Source organism: Cnephaeus nilssonii (genome assembly GCF_951640355.1).
Source record: "Cnephaeus nilssonii genome assembly, chromosome: 20".
NCBI classification, from domain to species: domain Eukaryota; kingdom Metazoa; phylum Chordata; class Mammalia; order Chiroptera; family Vespertilionidae; genus Cnephaeus; species Cnephaeus nilssonii.
The window spans coordinates 48,535,598-48,552,966 of NC_137091.1; the positions used below are offsets into that span (position 1 = coordinate 48,535,598).

The 17,369-nt window shown below is 54.9% G+C and overlaps 1 protein-coding gene across 1 annotated transcript; it reads left to right on the forward strand.

Moving 5' to 3' along the window:
• Positions 1–8,605: 8,605 nt before the first annotated feature.
• On the forward strand, positions 8,606–17,003 carry LOC307116146 (cationic amino acid transporter 3-like). Its single transcript, XM_079799819.1, has 11 exons — positions 8,606–9,009; positions 10,744–10,899; positions 12,451–12,628; positions 13,023–13,135; positions 13,289–13,511; positions 14,421–14,560; positions 14,650–14,752; positions 15,353–15,555; positions 15,967–16,133; positions 16,410–16,518; positions 16,645–17,003. Exons 1-11 carry the CDS (start codon positions 8,634–8,636, stop codon positions 16,734–16,736), a joined length of 1,860 nt encoding a protein of 619 aa, XP_079655945.1. The 5' UTR covers positions 8,606–8,633; the 3' UTR covers positions 16,737–17,003.
• Positions 17,004–17,369: the final 366 nt, after the last annotated feature.

Genomic DNA, 17,369 nt, shown 5'->3' on the forward strand with positions numbered 1-17,369 from the left:
TTTCCTCTCTGAAATCAATAAAATAAATACAAATAAAAGTACAAGTGGGAGCATACAATATTTGTCCTTTGGGGTCAGGATTATTTCCCTCAGCATAATGTGTGTGTGTGAGATCCTCACCCGAGGATATTTTTCCATTGGTTTTTAGAGAGAGTGGGAGGGAGGGGGAGAGAGAGAAACATCTATGGGAGAGAAACACATCAACTGGTTGCCTCCCGCTCAGAGATAAAGCCTGCAACTGAGGTACGTGCCCTTGACCGGAATTGAACCCGAAACCCTTCAGTCTGCCTGCTGACACTCTTTCCACTGAGCCAAACTGGCTAGGACAGAATAACCTTCCTTTTTTGTTTTTTTAAAATATATTTTATTGATTTCAGAGAGGAAGGGAGAGGGAGAGAGATAGAAACATCAATGATGAGAGAGAATCATTTATCAGCTGCTTCCTGCATGCCCCCTACTGGGGATTGAGCCCGAAACCCAGGCATGTGCCCCTGGCCAGAATCGAACCTGGGACCCCTCAGTCCGCTGGCTGACCCTCCATCCATTGAGCCAAACCAGCTAGGGCCCTTTTTTAAAAAAATTTAATAATTGCTGAAACCGGTTTGGTTCAGTGGATAGAGCGTCAGTCTGCAGACTGAAGGGTCCCGGGTTCGATTCCGGTCAACGGCATGTACATTGGTTGCGGGCACATCGCCGGTTGGGGGTGTGCAGGAGGCGGCTGGTCGATGTTTCTCTCTCATCGATGTTTCTAGCTCTCTATCCCTCTCCTTCCCTCTCTGTAAAAATCAATAAAATATATTTTTAAAAAATAAATAAAATAAAACTATGTTATAAAAAAAATAAATAAATAAATAAATAAATAAATAAAATTTAACAATTAAATTAGCAAACACCAACGACAAAGTAAGAATCTATATATACTAGAGGCCCGTTGCATGAAGATTCGTGCAATAGGCCTTCCTTCCCCTGGCTGCCGGCACCTGGGACCAGGGCCTTCGTTCTGGCCACCGCCTTCCATCTGCTCTCCAGCCGGGGCCTTCAGTCTTTGCTCCAGCTGGAGCACCGCTCCTGGAGCTCCCTCCACCCCCGCCCGCCCCTTCATAGCAGGTGTCCCGCCCTGCCCAGCCGTTATGCGCCTGCATGCATGCTGCCCAGAGGCCTGGAGCCACTGGGGGGCGGGGCCTCCGCCATCTTTGTCAGGTTAATTTGCATACTCACTCCTGATTGGCTGGTGGGCATTGTGAAGTGACAGCAATTTGCCTATTTCTCTTTTATTAGTGTAGATGTATTTCTATTGATTTCAAAGAGGAAAGCGGACCTAACAGGTTTGGCTCAGTGGATAGAGCATCAGCCTGCGGACTCAAGGGTCCCAGGTTCGATGCCGGTCAAGGGCATGTACCTTGATTGGGGGCACATCCCCAGTAGGGGGCTGTGCAGGAGGCAGCTGATCGATGTTTCTCTCTCATCGATGTTTCTAACTCTCTCTCCCTCTCCTTTCCTCTCTGTAAAAAAATCAATAAAATATATTTAAAAATTAAAAAATAAAAATATAAAAGGTAATACTTAAAAAAAAAAAAGAGGAAGGCAGAGGGCAAGAGAGATAGAAACATCAATGATGAGAGAATCATTGATCAGCTGCCTCCTGCATGCCCTCCACTGGGGATCGAGCCCCCAACTGGGGCATATGCACTTGACCGGAATTGAACCCAGGACCCTTCAGTCCCCACACCGACGCTCTATCCACTGAGCCAAACCAGTTAGTGAAAGATGAGACAGAGGCCGAAAACCAGGACTACAGGCTTTATTAGAGGAGAAGGACCCCTGCCGGGCTGCCCCGCAAGGGGGAGTAGCAACACGTGCAGAGGGGAACACGCCTTCTGAGGGGAGGAATAGGAAGGGACGGGGCTTAGGGTACTCGGCACACGCTGATTGGTGGTTTCATGTAAGGCACATGATTAGGCACCTAGGGACTTAGGAATCAAGAGCTTAGGGTATTTGGCAGGTGCTGATTGGCGGTTCAATGTACAGTCCATATAAGGTGCCTGGTTAGGTGCTCAGGAATGGCCATGCCGCAGGTGCAGTTTACATCATACTCCGTCCATCAGTGGGGGGAAGGGAGGATCTATCAGTTAGGGCTACTTTTATGTTTTGTTTTTTTTTCTTAAAAAAATTTTTTAATATATTTTATTGATTTTCCACAGAGAGGAAGAGAGAGGGATAGAGAGTTAGAAACATCGATGAGAGAGAAACATCGATCAGCTGCCTCTTGTACACCCCCTACTGGGGATGTGCCCGCAACCAAGGTACATGCCCTTGACCGGAATCGAACCTGGGACCCTTGAGTCCGCAGGCCGACGCTCTATCCACTGAGCCAAACCGGTTTCGGCTACTTTTATGTTTTTATTACTAAAGGCCTGGTGCACACAATTCAGCCCAGCCTGCACCCTCTCCAATCCGGGACCCCTTGGGGGATGTCTGGCTGCTGGTTTAGGCCCGATCCCCCGATCCTGGGGATCGGGCCTAAACCGGCAGTTGGACATGCCTCTCACAATCCGGGACCAGTGGCTCCTAACTGCTCACCTGTCTGCCTGCCTGATAGCCCCTAACTTACCCCCCCTGCTGGTCTGGTCACCCCCAACTGCCCTCCCCTGCCAGCCTGATCGCCCCACGCAGCCTGTTCGGTCGTCCGTTTGGTTGTTTTGGTTGTGACAGTCGCTTAGGCTTTTATTTTTTAATATATTTTTATTCATTTCAGAGATGAATGGGGAGAGAGGAAGAGAGAGACATCAATGATGAGAGAGAATTATGGATCGGCTGCCTCCCACAGGCCCCACACTGGGGATGGAGCCCACAACCTGGGCATATGCCCTGACCGGGCATCGAATCCCGAACTCTTGGTTCATAAGTTGATGCTCAACCACTGAGCCACACCAGCTGGGCTCTGTTCCCACTTCCCTGAAGTATCTAGAGTGGTCCCATCCGGAGAGGCAGAAGGAGAGGGGTGGGTGGCAGAGGCTGGCAGGACGGGGAGCGGGGTGTTAGTGTTTCTCGGGGACAGAGTCTGGGTTTTGCAAGGCGAGAAGAATTCCCAAGCGTGAGGGCACCGCCATGGGCAGGCACCCACAGGACCTTTTCACAGGGTTCAGGTGGAAATGGTCACGTCACGTGTATTTTACTTCAATTAAAGGAGCACCTTGGAGCGGTGCCTTGAGGGCAAACACAGCAGCCTCCTTCCCATAGTTTGAACGTAAAAAACCATGGAAACCTGTAAGGAATTTCTGTGAGTTCATTTGAGCCAAACTGTTGACACATGCCAGGAAGCAGAACCTCAAAGAATTGAGATAATGCTCCGGAGATTGGCGGGTTACATCTGTATTTACACATTGCCATCAAAGAAAGGGACGTAGGTGGGCTACCTGAAATCCATTGGTGATAGACTAGAGAGGCGGGAGAAAGCAAATCGGGGAGGGGGGGGTGTGAACCCCTGGGATTGGATAAAAAGTAAAATGATGGACACATACTTAGGTGGGTGCAGGAACAATTAACATGATAATGAAGGAATTTGTGGTATTTGTCCTGGCTCCCAGCACATTAGGTTGTGCCCCAGGGGGTCCAGAAAAAGGGAGGTTACAAGTTACCCAGACATTTCAGGGGTGTGTTATCATAGATGCAAAAAGACACATAGGCTCAGTTCAGGTAAAGGCTGACCTTGTCAGTGAAGATGCCGGCCTAGGAGGTAATACCCACCATCACTGCTTTTAGTTAAAGTTAAATTTCAGCCCATCCTGTGTGGTGACTTTCGGTCTCTGAGTTTGCAGGACCGCCATGCAGGCCTCCCCTGAGCTGTCAGGTCAGCATGTGGCCCCTTTCATCCACAGAAGCACCGCCGTAGGCCCCACCCCTCCTGGGCGGCCTGCCCGCCCTGGCCAGCCAGGGGGGTGGGCTTTTAGGCGTTTGCAGCTCTGAGGTAGAGATTTATCTTTATTGGCTCCAGCTCCTCGGCTTCGCTCAAACCCACCAAGGAGCAGGTCCATCCAAAGTCCATCTGGTAAGTCCAGGTGCCTGACCCTCCTCAGGAGGAGACAGGGCGCGTGGGTTCAGACTTATCCTAGGGCCCTGGGCTACCTGAGGGGCAGCTGGTTGCTCTGCCGGGCTCCATTTAAAGGCTGGAAAAGACCCATTTTTTTAGATGAAAGCAGGAGCTGGGAGCTGTGTGTGTTAGAGAAGAGGTCGGGGTGGAGGTGGGGGAGGTTGGATGCGTGTCCACAGGCCCTGAGGCTGGTGTTTTATGGTTTTTGATTTTAATTTTTATTTATTTCATGAATCCTCATCCGAGGATATTTTTTTCCCCATAGATTTTTTTTTTTAACATATTGATTTCAGAGAGGAAGGGGGAGGGAGAGATAGGAACATCAATGATGAGAATCATGGACCCTCTGCCTCCTGCACGCCCCACCCTGGGGATCGAGCCCACAACCTGGGCATGTGCCCTGCCCGGGAATCGAACCTGATTCATAGGTCGACACTCAACCCCTGAGCCATGCCAGCTGGTTCTCATAGATTTTTTTTAGAGCGAGTGGGAGGGAGAGGGAGAGACAGAGAAAAATATCGATGTGAGAGAGAACCCGGGACCCTTCGGTCCATGGGCCGATGCTGTAACCACTGTGCACTGGCTAGGGCTATTTATTTTGTTGTTTGAGAGAGATTTGTGGTTCCACTCACACGTGCATGCATGGGTTGCTTCCTGTACGGACCCTGACAGGGGATTGAACCTACAACCTTGGTGTATCAGGAGGACGCTCCAGCCAACTGAGCTACCCGGCCAGGGCTCCCACTATCACTGTGTTTAAGTGTACAGCTCATTGTTCGAACCCATCTCCAGAACTCTTCCTCATCTTACAAAACAAACGCCACGGGAGCCACGGAGCCGTGGGTCTCCCTCTCCGCGTCCCAGCCCCTGGCACCACCATCCTACTTGGTGTTTGTTTGGTTTTTTAATATATTTTTATTGGTTTCAGAGAGGAAGGGAGAGGGAGAGAGAAACATCAGTGATGAGAGAGACTCACTGATCGGCTGCCTCCTGCATGTCCCACCCTGGGGATGGAGCTCCCAACCCCAGGCATGTGCCCTTGACCCGAGTCGAACCCGGGACCCTTCAGTCCACAGGCTGATGCTCTGTCTGTCCATTGAGCCAAAATGACTAGGGCTCTCTTTTGGTTCCTATGAATTTGACAACTCTGGGTACCTTTTTTTTTTTTTTTTAAATAAATTTTACTGATTTTTTTTTACTGAGAGGAAGGGAGAAGGATAGAGAGTTAGAAACATCAATCAGCGGCCTCCTGCACGCCTCCTACTGGGGATGTGCCCGAAACCAAGGTGTACATGCCCTTGGCCGGAATCGAACCTGGGACCCTTCAGTCCGCAGGCCGACGCTCTACCCACTGAACCACACCGGCCAGGGTTCTGGGTACTTCTTGGAAGTGGAGTCATACCGGGCCTGTCTTCTGGTGACTGGCCCATCCCACTCAGCTTAGGTCCTCGGGCTCATTGCTGTGGTGGCTGGGGTCCCAATCCCCTTCCTTTTCCAGGCTTTTGTCGCTCCTTCAGGGAGGTGTAGCCAGGACCCGTTCTAGGCCCCAGGGGCTTGGGAAACAGCCCTGGCTTTTCTGGTCTGGAATGAAGGGTAGCCCTCCCCGCTCCCTCCCTCCCTCCCTCCCTCCCTCCCTCCCTCCCTCCCCCCTCCCTCCCTCCCTCCCTCCCTCGCTCCCTCCCTCCCTCGCTCCCTCCCTCCCTCCCTCCCTCCCTCCCTCCCTCGCTCCCTCGCTCCCTCCCTCCCTCCCTCGCTCCCTCGCTCCCTCCCTCCCTCCCTCCCTCCCTCGCTCCAGGCCACAGGGAGGCTATTCCTGCTCCAGGCTTCCTGTGATCTGGGCTGGAATCTCTCCCTGCAAATCCCATCTTTTCCCGCCCCGGCCCCAGCTGCGCATTCCAAGTCCATTTCACTTTGAAAACAAAAACAAAAACGCCCTAGCTGGTTTGCCTCCAGGGTTGGAGCATCAGCCTGTGGACTGAAGAAGGGTCCCGGGTTCGATCCCCAGTCAAGGGCATGTCCTACCTCGGCTGCAGGCTCCATCCCTGGTCCCCGTCAGGGTGCATGCGTGCAGGAGGCAACCAATCGATGTGTCTCTCTCACATCGATGTTTGTTTTTTAATTTTTAATACACTTTTATTGATTTCAGAGAGGAAGGGAGAGGGAGAGAGAAACATCAATGGTGAGAGAGAATCATTGATCAGCTGCTGCCTGCAGGAACCCTACTGGGGATGGAGCCTGAAACCCGGGCATGTGCCCTTGACAGGAATCAGACCTGGGACCCTTCAGTCTGCAGGCCGATGCTCTATCCACTGAGCCAAACCAGCTCGGGTTCACAGGGATGTTTTTCTGTCTCTCCCCCTCCCTTCCACACCCTCTAAAAATCAACAGGAAGAAATATCCTTGGGTGAGGATTAACAAAGTCAATAGGTAAATAAAAATAAAGATCAGCCTTAGCCAGTTTGGCTCAGTGGATAGAGCGTCGGCCTGTGGACAGGGGTCATGGGTTCGATTCTGGCCAAGGGCACATGCTTGGGTTTCAGGCTCGATCCCCAGTGGGGGGCGTGTAGGAGGCAGCTGATCAATGATTCTCATCAGTGATGTTTCTATCTCTCTCTATCCTTCTCCTTTCCCCTCTAAAATCAATAAAAATAATTTTTTAAAAATGAAGATCAGATCTGAAAAAACAAAACACAAAAACTAAAAACCCCCAGAAAGCTCTCAGGCTCCAGGGTCCTTGGCAGAGAAACCCGCGGCCCGTGAGCACCCTTATCGCCGCGGCGAGGACGGGGAGGACACCATGGTGATAGTAAGAGTTCCCTGTTTGACAAAGGAAGGGAGGACAGAGCGAGGGCTGTGCAGTGTCGGGCGGCTGAGGCGCCCTAACCCACGGAGCCACACCAGCCGGGCTGGGGGACATTCTCATTTTATTGTATTTTTTTAATTCTCACCGAAAGATATTTTTTTCCCATTGACTTTTAGGAAGAAAGTGGAAGGGAGAGAGGGGAGGGAGGGAGGGAGAGAGAGAGAGAAACATCCACATGAAAGAGACAAAGCAATTGGTTGCTCCCTGCACACACCCTAACCAGGGCCGGGCATTGACCCTGCAAGCAAGGTACATGCCCCTGACCAGGAATCGAACCCGGGACCCATCAGGCCCCAGTCTGATGCTCTAACCACTGAGAAAACTGCCCAGGGCTGAGTGGACATTATTTTTTTACATTTTTTAAAATTATTATCCTATCTTATAAAAGAGTAATATGCAAATTGACCATCACTCCTAACACACAAGATGGCCACCTCCATGTGGTCAAAGAAGGCTGCCCCCATGTGGACACAAGATGGCCAGCAGGGGAGGGCAGTTGAGAGGGACCAGGCCTGCAAGGGAGGGCAGTTGGGAGGGACCAGGCCTGTAGGGGAGGGCAGTTGTGGGGGGACCAGGCCTGCAGGGGAGGGCAGTTAGGGGTGACCAGGCCTGCAGGGGAGGGCAGTTAGGGGCGATCAGGCTTCCAGGGGAGCAGTTAGGCATCAATCAGGCTGGCAGGGGAATGGTTAGGGGTTGATCAGGCTGGCAGGCAGAAGCGGTTAGGCGCAATGAGGAAGGCAGGCAGGCGAGCAGTTGGGAGCCAGCAGTCCTGGATTGTGAGAGGGATGTCTGACTACCTGTTTAGGCCTGATTCTACCAGGATCGGGCCTAAACAGGCAGTTGGACATCCCTCGAGGGGTCCCAGATTGGAGAGGGTGCAGGCTGGGTTGAGGGACACACACACCCCCGTGCATGAATTTCGTGCACCAGACCTCTAGTCTATACTAATAAAAGGGTAATATGCTAATTAGAACAGACATCCTTCCAGATGTCCTTCTGGACAAAGTCACAGTGGCTGCCTGAGGCTCAGGCAAGCCACGGATGGTGGCTGCCTCTGCGAGGGCCGACCCAAAGCTCAGGCAGCCGTGGTGGCCAGCAGTAGCAGCAGCAGAGGCCCGATGGGGGCGTCGCCCTCCCCTGACCAGCCGGGTTGCCTCCTGCAGAGGGAGGCCAGAGGCAGTAGCAGCGAGGGGGTGATATGGGCAGGTGCCTTCCCCTGATTGGCTGTGGGTCCCCGCAGTCAGTAGGACAACCCCTGAGGGCTCCCAGACTGTGAGAGGGGGGGCAGGCCGGGCTGAGGGACGCCCCCGCCCCCAGTGTATGAATTTTTGTGCACTGGGGCCTCTAGTTATCATATATATATATATATATATATATATATATATATATATATATATATTTCTTTATTGATTTTAGAGAGGAAGGAAGAGGGGGAGAGAGATAGAAACATCAATGATGAGAGAGAATCATTGGTCAGCTGCCTCCTGCACACCCCACACTGGGGATAGAACCCACAACCCGGGCATGAGCCCTGACTGGGAATCAAACTGTGACCTCCTGGTTCATAGACTGATGCTCAGCCACGGAGCCACGCGGCCGGCCGGGCTGGGCGGACGTTCCTGATGGCTTCCTGTCTTGCTTTCCCTGCAGATCTCGGCCTCCGACTCAGCGGCACCCGCGATGCTGTGTGAACCCCTGGGCCGGTTTGGCCAGAGGCTGGTGCGCCGGCGGCCCCTGGAGCGCAGGGAGGAGGGGTCGGGCGGGGGCCTGGCCCGGTGCCTGGGCACCCTGGACCTGGTGGCCCTCGGGGTGGGCAGCACCCTGGGGGCGGGCGTGTACATCCTGGCCGGGGAGGTGGCCAAGGACAAGGCGGGGCCGGCCATCGTGCTCTGCTTCTTCGTAGCGGCCGTGACGTCCGTGCTGTCGGGGCTGTGCTACGCCGAGTTCGGGGCGCGGGTGCCCTGCGCCGGGTCCGCCTACCTCTACAGCTACGTCACCGTGGGGCAGCTGTGCGCCTTCGTCACCGGCTGGAACCTCATCCTCTCCTACGTCATCGGTGAGAGGTCAGGGCCGCTGGGGGGACAAGAGGAGGGGGTGGGGTCTTTATCCTCATTCATGAACACTTTGGGGTCTCGCTTGGGAGGGGAAGTGGGTAACGGTGAGGAGAACCCCCACACTGTTGCCCTAGCCCGTGGTCGGCAAACTGCGGCTCGCGAGCCACATGCGGCTCTTTGTGGCCCCTGGAGGGTGGCTCTTCCACAAAATACCACGGCCTGGGCCAGTCTGTTTTGAAGAAGTGGCGTTAGAAGAAGTTTAAGTTTAAAAAATGTGGCTCTCAAAAGAAATGTCAATTGTTGTCCTGTTGATATTTGGCTCTGTTGACTCATGTGTTTGCCGACCACTGGGGACTAGCTGGTTTGGCTCCGTGGGTAGAGCTTCGGCCTGAGGACTGAAGGATCCCAGGTTTGATTCTGGCTGAGGGCATGTACCTTGGTTGCAGGCTCCATCCCCAGTAGGGGGCGGGCAGGAGGCAACTGATGGATGCTTCTCTCTCAACAATGTTTCTAAGTCTCTACCCCTCTCTCTTCCTCTCTGTAAAATCAACAAAACCTACACTAATAAAAGAGAATTATGCAAATTGACCATACATCCGCAACACCCATCAGCCAATCAGGAGTGAGTATGCAAATTAACCCAACAAAGCTGGTGGGTTAATTTGCATAGGCAGGCTCGGAACAGAGGGCGGGTTGGGACACATGTATGAGGGGGAGGAGACGGGGTGGAGGGAGCAACAGGAGTGGCACTCCAGCCAGGAGCGAGGACTTTCAGGCTCCTGGGCGGCCGGGAGCAAAGCCAGGGGAAGGAAGGCCTATTCTTGCACGAATCTTCGGCAACGGGCCTCGAGTATATTATAAAACAACAACAACAAAAACCCCAAACTTGATTCTACCTGACTCTATGCTGCTTTCCTTAAATCACCAAACCAGGACCAGGAAGCAATGGGAAGAGCGGGCACCGGGGAAGGGTCCCCGTGGGTGAGAGACGTGGCCCAAGGCTCATGCCTCACCAAGGTGAGGTCTCTGTTCAGCTGCTGCTGGCTTCAGGAGACCCCCCTGACCACCCACCCAATTTAACATTTCTTTTTTTAAAGAATACATTTTTATTGATTTGAGAGGAAAGGAGAGGGAGAGACAGAAACATCAATGATGAGGGAGAATCATTGATCGGCTGCCTCCTGCAGGCCCCCACACTGGGGATCAAGCCCGAAACCCGGGCATGTGCCCTAACTGGGAATTGAACTATGACTTCCTGGTTCATAGGTCGATGCTCAACCACTGAGCCACACCGGCTGGGCCCAATTTAAAATTTCACCCCTCACTTCCCAGCCCTCCAGGGCCTACTCCCCTGTTTTGTGGTTGTTGGGTTTTTTTTTGCATAATGCGCACTCCTTCTAGCAAATCAAAGAGTTCACCTGTTCTGTGAAACGTGTCTCCTCTCCCCGCCCCATGAGGAGGAGTCCTTGGCCTGGGAGCTCAGTTGATTAGAGTTGTTCTCATCCTCCAAGGTTGCTGGTTTGAGGTCTCTCTCTCTCTCTCTCTTTCTTTCCCTCCCTCGTCCCTTCCTTACTCTAAAATAACAAATTAAAAAATATTTTTTAAAAAGGGGGGAAGCAGAAGTGAAACTCTTTGAGATGGCTCTTTTGTATGTCTGTTCCCCAAAAAAACCTGTCCCCTGGCGCCCGGCCGGGTGCAGGTCATTCTGTGAGTGACCGTGCCTCCTCTGGCTGCAGGGAGCGCCAGTGTGGCCAGGGCCTGGAGCGCCGCCATCGACAGCCTGACCGGGTACCACATGTCTCAGGTGCTGCAGGAGAACGTGCCTCTGCAAGTGCCCTTCCTGACCAGCTACCTGGACTTCTTCGCGCTGGGCCTGGTGCTGCTGCTCACGGGTGAGGCGGGGCCAGAGACGGGATGGGATGACGGCGAAGGGTTGGGGGGATGTGAGGCCAAAAAAGGGGATTTTCCGTGGGAGAAACAGGAAGGTAAGATGTAGGCATTGTTCCCACCCTCGGAACTCATTTTGAGCTGGACTTTTTTTTGGCATGGTGTGCTGTCCTGTGCACTGTAGGATTTCATTCATTCATTCATTCATTCTTTCTTTCTTTCATTCATTCATTTTTTTCTTTTTTAAAAAATATATTTCATTGATTTTTTACAGAGAGGAAGGGAGAGGGATAGAGAATTAGAAACATCGATGAGAGAGAAACATCGATCAGCTGCCTCTTGCACACTCCCCACTAGGGATGTGCCCGCTACCAAGGTACATGCCCCCATCCGGAATCGAACCCGGGACCCTTCAGTCCTCAGGCCAATGCTCTATCCACTGAGCCAAACCGGTTTTGGCTTCTTCTTTCTTTCTATACATATACTAGAGGTCCGGTGCATAAAATTCGTGCATGGGGGCAGAGGAATCCCTCAGCCCAGCCTGCACCCTCTTGCAATCTGGGACCCCTCGGGGGATATCCAACTGCCAGGATTGGGCTTAAACCGGCAGTTGGACATCCCTCTTGCAATCCGGGACTGCTGGCTCCTAACTGCTCGCCTGCCTGCCTCATTGCCCCTAACTTCTTGCCTGCCTGCCTCTTTGCCCCTAACTGCTCACCTGCCTGCCTCATTGCTCCTAAGGGCCTCTGCCTTGGCCCCTGCTTGGTGGCTTCATCCGGAATGATGTCCGGAAGGTCGTTCAGCTGTCCAGTATAATTAGCATATTACACTTTTATTATTTTATAGATTTTTTTAATTCATTTATTTATTTTTTAATATATATATTTTTATTGCAGAGAAGAAGGGGGAGAGAGATAGAAATATCAATGATGAGGGAGAATCATCGATCGGCTGCTTCCTACATGCCCCCCATTGGTGATTGAGCCGGCAACCCAGGCCTGTGCCCTGACCAGGAATCAAACCATGACCTGGTGGTTCGTAGGTCAACACTCAACCATTGAGCCACTCTGGCGGGGCCCAATGAAGTTATTCTTACAAGAAAAGAAATCAACCATTAATCCTGTTGCATTTTTGGTAGTCCTCATCCAAAGATATTTTTCCATTGATTTTGAGAGAGAGGGGGAGGGGGAGAGACGGAGCAAAAGAAACATCAATGTGAGATGTGAGAAAGACACATTGATTGGTTGCCTCACACTCCTGCCCTGACTGGGGCCAGGGATCGGGCCCTTGACCGCAATGGGAACTGGGACCCCTTGGTGTAAGGGCCAACACTCTATCCACTGAGCCCAACCAGCTGGGGCGAAACCCACCATTTTAAAGTGTGTGACCCCGTGGCCCCTAAGTACAGTCCAAATATTGTGCAACCACCTTCTTCCAGTTCCAGCACATTCTCATCGCCTCCAGAGGAAACCCTGCACCCATTCAGCAGTGCCCGCCCCGCCCCTGGGAACCACTCTTTGGCCTGCTGTCTAGTTTTCTGTTCCATCTTCCCACAGGTCTGGTGGTCCTGGGAGTTCGTCAGTCGGCCCTGGTGACCAAGATATTTACGAGCGTGAACCTCTTGATTCTCGGCTTCATCGTCCTCTCGGGCTTCATTACGGGGCGTCTGCACCACTGGCAGCTCTCGGCGCAGGACTACGAGTTGACCAAATCTGAGTCCAACGGCACCTTGAGGTCAGGAGGGCAATTTTTTTTTCTTGAATATATTTTTTTATTGATTGCAGAAAGGAAGAGAGAGGGAGAAACATCAATGATGAGAGAGAATCAATTATCGGCTGCCTCCTGCACACCCCCCACTGGGGATCGAGCCCACAACTGGGGCATGTGCGCTGACCAGGAATTGAAAGAACCGTGACCTCCTGGTTCAACCACGGAGCCACACCGGCCTGGGGGGAGGGCACTCTTGGCCACAGACTTGTGTGTGGAGTGCAGAGCTGGGAATGCGGTGGGAGGCAGATCTGGGCGGAGGGGGCCGGGGGTGGGGCTGGGGAGTGGACCAGGGCTGTGGTCCCGTAGAGATGGCTGAGCTGCTCATCCCTCTTCTTCCTCGTACCTTCTCTCCCCACAGCCTGGGCCCTCTGGGCTCCGGGGGGTTTGTGCCTTTCGGCTTTGAGGGGGTTCTCCGAGGAGCAGCCACGTGCTTCTACGCGTTCGTTGGTTTTGACCGAATCTCCGCCGCAGGTACCGGGTCCGGCTGCCCCTGGGGGTGGGGGCTGCCCTGGGGCACAGGCTGGTGGGAGGTGGCCCGGCTCCCGGGGAGTTGCGGAAGGAAGAGGGTGTTGTGCCTTCCCCTCGGTGTGTGTCCCTGACCCCACACGCTCTCCCGTCGCGCAGGGGAAGAAGCCCGCAACCCCCAGCGGGCCATCCCCCTGGGCACCGTGATCTCGCTCTTCATCTGCTTCTTGGCGTACTTTGGGGTCTCGGCAGCGCTCACCCTCATGGTGCCCTACTACCAGCTCAGCTCCAAGAGCCCCCTGCCCGAGGCCTTCCTGCACGTGGGCTGGCCCTGGGCCAGATACGTCGTGGCCGTGGGGACCCTCTGTGCCCTTTCGTCCAGGTCAGTCTCCACAGCTGCCTCCCCGCCAGCTCCCCATCCTCAGCCGCCCCGCCTTGGGTGGAGAGACGAGAGGGAGACACACCTTGAACCATGTAGATGAGATGCCCTAGCCCAGTGGTGGGCAAACTCATTAGTCAACAGAGCCAAAGATCAACACTGCAACATTTGAAATTTCTTTTGAGAGCCAAATGTTTTAAACTTAAACTATATAGGTAGGTACCTTGTTAGTAACTTAATTGGGGTGCTCCTAAGCTGGCCTTTGCTAAAAACTCAGGGGGCCAAAGAGCCGCATGTGGCTCGCAAGCCGCAGTTTGCCGACCACTGCCCTCGCCTTCTTGGCTCAGTGGCTAGGGTGTCAGCCTATGGACTGAAGGCTCCCGGGTTCAATTCCCATCAAGGGCATGTACCTTGGTTGCAGGTTCGATCCCCAGTCTTGTTCAGGGCAGGGGCGGGAGGCAGTCAATCAATGTGTCTCTCTCACATTGATGTTTCTCTCTCTGTCTCTTCCTCTCCCTTCCACTCTCTCTAAAACTCAATGGAGCCCTAACCGGTTTGGCTCAGTGGATAGAGCGTCGGCCTTCGGACTCATAGGTCCCGGGTTCCATTCTGGCCAAGGGCATGTACCTTGGTTGTGGGCACATCCCCAGTGGGGGGTGTGCAGGAGGCGACCGATCGATGTTTCTCTCTCATCGATGTTTCTAAGTCTCTATCCTCCTCCCTTCCACTCTCTCTAAAACTCAATGGAAAAATATCCTCAGGTGAGGATGAATGACAACAAAGTGTAGACCAGGCACGGGCAGCCCAGGCCTGCCTGCTGGCGATCGCCACACACAAACACACAACACACACACACACACACACACACACACACACACACACACACACACACGTTTCCCTTCCCTCCGCCAGCCTCCTGGGCGCCATGTTCCCCACGCCGCGGGTGATCTTGGCCATGGCAGAGGACGGACTCCTGTTCAGGGCACTGGCCCGGATCCACCTCCGAACACACACCCCCATCATAGCCACCATCGTATCTGGAACTCTTGCAGGTGAATAAGCCCAACCCACCCCACTCCCATCCAGTTCCCTCCGCTGGGATGTCCCCACGGGTCCTCACCGCGTCTGCCCCTCCTGGCAGCGCTCATGGCCTTCCTCTTCGAGCTCAACAGCCTGGTGGACCTCATGTCGATCGGGACCCTGCTGGCGTACTCCCTGGTGGCCTTCTCCGTGCTCGTTCTCAGGTGAGGCCCCACGGAGTTTATTTTTATTTTTATTGATTTCAGAGAGGAAGGGAGGGGAGGGAGAGACAGAAACATCAGTGATGAGAGAGAATCTCTGATCGGCTGCCTTCTGCACACCCCGCACTGGGGACGGTGCCCACAAGCCGGGCATGTGCCCCGACTGGGAATCGAACCAGGACCTCCTGGTTCATAGGTCGTAGACGCTCACCCACTGAGCCGTTTCGGCTTGGGCTCCACTAAGTCTTGAATGAGGGGACTTGAAGCCATGGGTATCTTTTCTGAAAGATGTTTTTGTTGATTTGAGAGAGACAGAGAGACATCGTGGTTGCCTCCCATATACACCCCGAGTGGGGACGAACCCACAGCTGGGCATGTGCCCTGACCACGCATGGAACCTGGGATCTTAGGTGCATGGAGGATGCTCACCCAGCTGAGCCCCCCGCGCCAGGGCTGACCCCGCGGGTCCTGATGGGGGAGTGGCTCCTCTCTCGCCTTCGTGCGGCCCCCTCGGGGTGCTGCTCCCCGCGGGGGGGGGGAAGGGGCCGTGTGATGTGGGCGGGGAGGGGCGGGGGGAAGGTTGCAGGCATGTCTCTCATCCAGGTACCAGCCAGACCGGCATGTAAGCAAGAACGAGAAGCCGAGGGTGGAGATGACGGAGATACAGCTCGGGCCCGACGCCGGTTCCCAGGAACCGGAACCTGAAGCAGGGATGGCGGGCGCCCTAAGGAGCCTGTGGAGCCCCGAGAGCGCCGTCCCCACCCCGCGATCCGGCCACGTCGTCTACGAGTGTGCCCTGCTGCTGGGTGAGCAGAGGGCTGGCTCTTTGGGGCCTGAGGCGGCGGGGGAGGTGGGAGTGGGTGTCTGTGGAGGGGTCTCGGACAGATGATGGGCCATCTTTTTGTTCCTGATGTCATCCCATTGATTTTTGGAGAGAGTGGAACTGGGGGTGGGGTTGGGGGGAGGAACATCGACGTGAGAGAGACATGGATGGATGCCTCCCGCACTAGGGGGTCGAACCTGCAACCCGGGTGCGTGTCCCTGAATCCAACCTGTGACCCTGAGGTGCACGGGCGGCGCACGAACCACGGAGTGACCCCGGGCCGGGCGTGATGGCCCGTGTGGATGTGGGCGGTTTGAGGGTGGGATGTGACCTAAGGCCTGAACACCTTTGGCCTCTGAACTTGACCTGTTCTCCTCCAACCCGTCCCTGCCAGCTCTCCTGCTGACCGTCCTGAGCCTGGTCCTGGCCCAGTGGCCCGGCCGTCTGGTCTCCGGGGACCCACTGGCCACAGCAGTGACGGGGCTGCTGCTGCTGCTCATTGTGGGGCTCACGGGCATCCTCTGGAGACAGCCCCAGAGTCCGGCTCCTCTTCGCTTCAAGGTGGGTGACCCTGTGACCCCTGGAGGGAGTGAACTCTGCCTACCTCGCTGGACCAGGGACGGCAGGGGGAGGGGCTGAAATGGATGGGCCACCCCCCAACCCACACTCTACTCAGGAGCAGGGGCTGGGAGACCCCTCTGAGTGGGCGTGGAGGGCGTGGCCTGAGCGGGACTGGCGCTCTTCCTTCCCACCCGTGGGGCGGGATCCCCCCCTGGAGGGTCTGGGCCCCCCCTGGAGGGTCTGGTGTGTCCAGGGGTGACCTGGCTTTGCCCCCAGGTCCCCGCCCTGCCCGTGCTGCCCCTGGTCAGCGTCTTTGTGAACATGTACCTGATGATGCAGATGACAGCCAGGACCTGGGCCCAGTTTGGCATCTGGATGGCGATCGGTCAGTGGCCTCCCGGGGGACCGAACCCCGGCTCCTTCCCACCCCCTTCCCCACCCAGCTGTCCCCGGTGCCCTCACGGGAGGCCCCCGGGGCACCGCCCCTTCTCACCGCCCCGTTCCGTCCTAGGCTTTGCCATCTACTTCGGCTACGGGATCCGGCACAGCCTGGAGGCCGGGGCGCCGCCGCCCGCCGCCCCCCGCCCCCACACCCGGCTCTAGAGGGGCTCCGGGGCCACGGGGACGGCGGCCGGTGGCGGCTCCTCGCGCGGGAGCGTCTTCTGGTTCCGCGGGGCCTCGGGACCCCTCTGGGGGGGAGGGGGGGACGCACCCGGCGCCCCGGCTCCGTGTCCCCTCGGGAAGGCGGACACGCGCGCGCAGAGATGCGCTCTCACCGCGCACGTCGGACCGGGAGCCCCGGCCACCGGGAGAGGAAAGGAAATGCTCCCCCACAGAGCGGACCCCGGGCCCCTTCCGGAGAGAGCAGGTCGCCCCGTGGGAAGGAGAGGCCTGTTTAGCCGAAACTGGTTTGGCTCAGTGGATAGAGCATCGGCCTGCGGACTGAAGGGTCCCGGGTTCGATTCCGGTCAAGGGCATGTACCTTGGTTGTGGGCACATCCCCAGTGATGGGTGTGCAGGAGGCAGCTGGTCGATGTTTCTCTCTCATCGATGTTTCTAGCTCTCTATCCCTCTCTCTTCCTCTCTGTAAAAAATCAATAAAATATATTAAAGAAAAAGAAAAGGCCTGTTTAAACTCTATTGTGTCAACAGTGCACTTTTTTTCGGGTAATTTTCCATTAAAAAAAAAATATATATATATATTTTTTCTCATGCCCTAGCTGGTGTGGCTCAGTG

Excerpts from the sequence above, each read along its gene's own strand:
- LOC307116146 (XM_079799819.1), top strand. The coding sequence starts at position 8,634 with ATGCTGTGTGAACCCCTGGGCCGGTTTGGCCAGAGGCTGGTGCGCCGG. Across the intron at positions 10,900-12,450 it reads CCTGGTGCTGCTGCTCACGG|GTCTGGTGGTCCTGGGAGTT; the intron begins GTGAGGCGGGGC and ends ATCTTCCCACAG. Across the intron at positions 16,519-16,644 it reads TGGCATCTGGATGGCGATCG|GCTTTGCCATCTACTTCGGC; the intron begins GTCAGTGGCCTC and ends GTTCCGTCCTAG.